Genomic DNA, 6,203 nt, shown 5'->3' with positions numbered 1-6,203 from the left:
AGCTTCTTCAACCTCCTGCCACGGGAGCCTGGAGACTCAGAGTATTAGATAAAATAAACTATTGCCCCGAAGGTGCTCTCATAAGGTTTATTTTTAAATCACAGCAACAGGAAAAACACTAAGGCAGAGAAACTGAACAGGATACTGTGAAACAGCTCATAAATTGATAGCCAGGTAGCGTAAAGGTCTAGTTTTTATTTCCTAGTATTTACAATTACATGGATAAACAAATACATTATGAGGGAACATATATTTATATGTAAACATATTACATATATAACTCACTTGCTTATGGAGAATGACATGATATTTAATTATAAAATAGATATCTGTTTGTGTGCATGTATAGTTAGAGATACTAAGCAGTAAGTGCTATCGAAACCTAAACTTGACACTATTTGGTTATCTGAAAGCCTACACCAACAGTGACTAATCTCGATCATTCCTTTTTAACCAATGATTTACATCTTATTATATCAGCATAAAGAAAGCAATGGTTCACAACTGTTTCAGCAATGGAGTGAATTTTATTTTGTCACCACATTAGCTAGGGAAAAATCTAATTAACAAGTTCATTGGGATGTTTTCCTTGCAAATATAGTCTCTTATTTCCATTTGAAGCTTGACTCTCAATGGTAAGTGAAAATCAGAAGAGTAGCTTCATTAGAATTGGTTTGACAAATACTTGGTTGGAGGTAAAAGTTTTCTTCAGAAATACAAGTAAATAAGGTGATGATGGGAAGCAGTCACTTCTGGTGGTATTAGACTTGCAAGAATTTTCAATTTGTTGTTGGTCTTCTTCACTGTATTCATGACACAGCCTTCAGATTAAATGAGATGTTAAATGTTTACAAAATGCTCATAGGGTCTAATGATTGACAAGGTTACTGGTTTTCCGAATTTGCTAGGTTTACGCACAGGAAACTGCCAAATATATACAAAGGGAAGGTTAGAACTTCACTATCCAGTTTCATTACAATTTGTTCCTCGAGATATGCAAAGGTAAGAAGTTTATAACCTGTTGTTTTCCTGAATGTTACTTTCTCGTTGGAATCAAAACACACCAAAGTTAGTCTGAATAGGATATTTCGTATATGTTTTATGCAGGCAATGGCATCACACCGCTGATAACATTTCCTGAAAGTTATACACTGGCTTGTAAAGGTGACATGTAAAGGAAAGTTAAGATTGCAAGATGACCATTTCCAAGTGTATTTACCATTTTGGGGGATTATTTCACCACATCTCATGGTGCATTCTTCGAGTTCTTCATTGATGGTTTTTGGACCAATTGTCATTTGTTCTTGTGCTTGCAGAAAAGTCAGCCACTGTCGTTTATAAATGGGTGACAACCATTCCAAAGGTATTAGACGATCTTGTTCAAGGATGCTTGTGGAGGCCATGTCACAGATAATGTGCTGAAACCTCAGTTTTTTAAACACTGGTTGAAATATTAGTCCTTCTTCACTTTCAAGAAAACTGTTGTCATCAATACATCCCATGTAGTTGGAAAGCCAGCTGTTGGTATGATCTAAAAGCTGTTTCATGGTTCCATTCCAGCATGGATTAAGATGGAGGAACATCCATGTCTTCAGTGTGGTATATACATCGATCTCCTTTTGCATCACTAATAAGTCAGAAGATGACCCGAGAAGATACATCAACTTCATATCTACTTCCCTGTAAAGTGCCACACTTGGATGTGTCATCAAATTATAAAGAAGCCATTCAAAGCATCTGGTCTTTACAGCTTTTAATCTATAGGTTTCTGCTGTCATATAATAGGAGCATACAGTGTTCCTATTGATGGTTGTCTTCATGGTCTCCTCACACTGCCGAATTACTCGATGCACCTGAAGCAGGCATGCTGCTGCCAAAACGTGAGGAACTTCCACAGGTGTTAGTGACAAATCCTCGTCCGTGTATAAAGAACCAAACACAAAGTGCAGAGATCTGGCATCAATATCCTCATTCTTAATGACCAGTTTAATAACATCATTGTGTGATTCTCTCCAAGTACCTTTGAACATGTTAGCAAAGTAGCCTGACTGACATAAAAATACTTTGTGTAAACACCATGTTCTTCCGCAAGCACAGATTTTTATGTCGCTGTCATTCCCATTCAAAAATAAATTTTCGTAAGCATAATTAGATGAGATCTTAGCCCTTTTCCTGTAGATGTAGTTGAGAATTTTATATAGATTCATACCCTGGTTTTGAGGTCCATGGACGTCAGAGCTTGGTGCCAAATTCTCCGATGTGCTCAGTTTTCGCTTGCGACTGCCAGACAGGCAACTGGGGCCAGCTGTGACTTCTTCTGGCTGTGGCTCCACTGGACTGGATTCCCTGCATTTCAAGACCCTGCTGGTTAATAGCCCCATTGATGAAACTTGCTAGAACAGACTTGCTAGAACAGAGAGGATCCTTGGTCCTAGCACTGCTGTACTCTACCAATCCTGCCCAGTCTCACTGGATTTTTCTACTAAAGCCTCTGACATCACAGAGAAGGCAGGGCGTTCTTCCTTGTCCACGTGTGCCCTGCCTGAGCACAGGCCCCGCCCCCTGGTAGCAAGCCCTTTAAAAACTGTGAAGTGCAACCAATCCTGCTTTTCCCTCCCTTCCCCTCCTCCCTTGCACCTTTGCCCCACTGTCCTCCCCTCTCCCTTTCTCCCCTATTCTCCTCCCTTCCCTTATTTCTAACTTCTTTCTTTCTTTCTTTCTTTCTTTCTTTCTTTCTTTCTTTCTTTCTTTCTTTCTTTCTTTCCCAATCTCCTCCTCCTTCTCTCCCCTCACTTCCCCCTTCCCCCACTGTTTCTAAATGGTCTCACTATGTTGCTTAAGATGTCCTCCATCAAAGTCCAGAACCTTGTTCTTCAACCTTTTAAGCTGAATTTTCTTTTCTGTAAAGAGAACAACCAGGCCCAAGCCATCCTCATGTGTGTTTAAGATTGTACAAATTTCAACTCCTGCCCCTGGACTATGAGAGAGCACTCAAATGTCAGTAGTATTGAAGATAGTCACTTACCAACAGCTTTTAGCAATCTAAACAGTAAACATTGTTACTGCTTATTTTATCATTAATCTTTTTTCCTTACTATGAATGACAAGTATTAATTTCATGCAAGTAGTTGTATGCATATGTCAAACATTTCTGTGGACACTTTGCCTATTCATATATAGATTTAGAAACATTGTTTTCTAAAGTTTCACCAATTTGTTTAACATGTATATGTTTGCCTGGCTTATGTTTCTGTTTTACTGATTTACATTTACCAATCAACTTTCTATGGGACTCCTTACTGTAAACACATTGCAATTCATAAGAAACCAAATCAAATTTTTAAATATTTCTTTTTATGCCTCTGTGATGGCAAACCAATTCCAGAGCCTGGTCAGCAAAGACTAGTGAGGCAGAGCTCTGTGAACCAATGCCAGATGCTCCTCCTACTGTCTGTGCAATCAGAGTTATATTGTTTCTTAATACTACCTCTCCCCTCAACTGTCTGCTTCTGCAAAACAATCTTCTTACCTGTGTCTGCTTCTGCAAACCATCCTCTCAACTGTGTCTGCTTCAGCAAAACATCATTGTGCCTTTCTGTCCCAGAAAATCATCATATGATGTACATGAATTTCCAAAAATACAGAAATCTCAAATTCATAATAGTTTGAGACGTAATAAAATTGTTGCATTCCTTAACTTGTTTGCTTTTAGTCATACAGAGATGACGTCACTAGAATAATCTGTGAGAACAGTGAAGATCTCACCACACTAAATGTTATTGGGAACTATGATCCCAACTGTGTTAGTATCAATATTGGCTTGTTGCAACCTAAGCTTTTACCCCACTCAAGGGCCACCTCTTTTTAATTGATCTTTCTTCTCTAATAGCTTCCCAGAAATGCTTAAGTTGTGAAAGTATCTGTCTCTCAGAAGCATATTAATTATACAATCATTAATGTAAATATCTCACCTATGGGAAAAATTTAACCAGAGATAGGACAGGAAAGCTGGTAAGGATGAGTGGTTAACTAAAGCTAAGGATATATTTTAAAAGCCATATGGAAACTTCTGCTTTATAATACAATTCAAAAAAAAAGTCTCAAAAGACAGATTTAGCAGGTAAATGGCCTGTATGTCTACATGATGCTGCTTCTGAAATCCAAGCCCTCCCAAAAATTCCAATGTCAGCTATGAGATACTGCTATATGAAATTTTATTCAGGAAGTCCCCAGAAATCTCGAATATAATTCTAGTTCTCTCCACTCTTTCTGTTTGCCCAGCATAACTAACTGATAAGACCCTGCTTCAAAAGACAACCCACAGGTTGATTGAAAAATGTAGAGGAATTAAGTTGTAATGGAGCTGAAATCTTCCTTCCAGCTAGTTAGCTTTCATAGTACTGGACTGTGCTATGCAGGATGCTGGCAGAGTAATGACATCAGCAGTCTTACCCAGACATGAACCTTATGATGTGCAATACCGCTCTGCCTGCCAACAAAAGATGTGCCCACCTACACAATAGTGGCATGACTGTTTTGGGATAGCCAGTGTATCTCTTGATTGTATTTGAGGCCAATTCCACAAGAGGATGGAAAATGTCTTTGGCCCTAGGGAGAACTCACTACTGTTGTTTATATAAACTGTCATGGTGTCAAGCTCACTTTTATTAATCTAGATGCAATAATAGAATCTGTATGTCTTCTGTATCCATGAAAACTTCCTCTGTAGTACAACTTGAAATCGGGGATAGTGATACCTCCAGCAGTTGCTTTATTGTTTGGGATTGTTTTAGCTATATTAGGCTTTTTGGTGTTTCCATGTGAAGCTGAGATTTGTCCTTCCAAGATCTGTGAAAACATTGTGTTGAAATTTTGATGGGGATTACACTGAATCTGTAGATTGCTTTGGTGAAATGGTAATTTTTATTATGCTAATTTTACTGATCCATGAATATGGGAGATCTTACTATATTCTGATATCTTCTTCAACTTCATTCTCAATGTTTTGAAGTTTTTATCAATACAAGTGGTAATTATCTAGAATAATTATCTATTTCTTTTAGATGTTTCCAATTTGGCGGAGTCCAGGTTTTTTAAGTATATTCTTATGGTTATCTGGATTTTCTCAGTGTCTGTTCAATTTAGTTCATTTGGATATTCTGTCTGCCTTTTAGTTAGTTTGGATAAGGATTTGCTGATGTTACTGATTTTCCTCAATGAACCAAAGCTTTGTTTCATTGATTCTTTTTATTGTTGTCTCTCCTTAAACATAACTGATTTTAGACCTGCGTTTGATTATGTCTAGTCTTCTACTCATTTTGTGTTGGATTTCTTTGTTCTGTTTAGAGATTTTATGTGTGCTATTAAATTGTTAGTATGAGATATATCCAGTTTTAAAAATTCAAATAATTAGTTACTTTTTCTTATTTTTTATTAGATATTTTATTTACACTTCAGATGCCATCCCCTTTTCCCATTTCCCCCCTTAGAAAACCCCTATCCCATGCCCCCTTTTTCTTTTTGCACATATACATTTTTTTAAAAATGTTAATCATAGACTTTATAAGTTTGGTATGGCTCAATCAGAGGTGTAACCCACTACCCAACCTAGATATATCAACTATCTTTGACTGGTGGAGATACATGAACATGATACTTTGAACTGGTGGAGATACATGCCTCCCTGTCTCCCCCCCTTTCTCTCTTTCATCACCTAGCTTCTCTCCTTCTCCTCCTCTTCTTACTCCTTCTCTTCCTCTCAGTACTCCTCCCACCTTAGCTCCTCCTACAAATTACCCTTCCTGTTAAAATGAAACTTTTCTCTCAAAATACAATTAGAGCATAATTATGCCAATTTGTACCTGTGAGGTACAAGATAGTCCTTATACCCAGGCCAACATTTTGTTGACTAACCAGAACCTCTGTCGTCTCTCCTAACTAAAACACTTAGTTCTGAACCTGGCTTTTTCCTTGGCTGTAGGATGAATGTCAGATGACGATCATCCACTCAAATCTTTTCTCTCAAGGTAAATAGCCAGAATTGGCTATGAGGCTATAAGTTTTCAACCCCGTCAGCAACCCAGAATGACTGAGTTAACTATAATTGTGGGAAGCACAAAGCATAGCTTCTAAAACTTAGCCAATTTATAGAGACCGCTGAACACCTGGACGCTCCCTCTACTACATAACGTTGGAGCATCTGT

At 37.9% G+C, this 6,203-nt stretch overlaps 1 protein-coding gene across 1 annotated transcript; it reads right to left on the bottom strand.

Annotated features, from left to right (window-relative positions):
* Positions 1-544: 544 nt before the first annotated feature.
* On the bottom strand, positions 545-2,419 carry LOC117694842 (germ cell-less protein-like 2). Its single transcript, XM_034485861.2, has one exon. It carries the CDS (start codon positions 2,379-2,381, stop codon positions 885-887), a length of 1,497 nt encoding a protein of 498 aa, XP_034341752.1. The 5' UTR covers positions 2,382-2,419; the 3' UTR covers positions 545-884.
* Positions 2,420-6,203: the final 3,784 nt, after the last annotated feature.

This window comes from Arvicanthis niloticus, chromosome X, assembly GCF_011762505.2.
Source record: "Arvicanthis niloticus isolate mArvNil1 chromosome X, mArvNil1.pat.X, whole genome shotgun sequence".
Classification (NCBI taxonomy): Eukaryota; Metazoa; Chordata; class Mammalia; order Rodentia; family Muridae; genus Arvicanthis; species Arvicanthis niloticus.
This window is presented reverse-complemented; position numbering and strand designations above follow the sequence as displayed.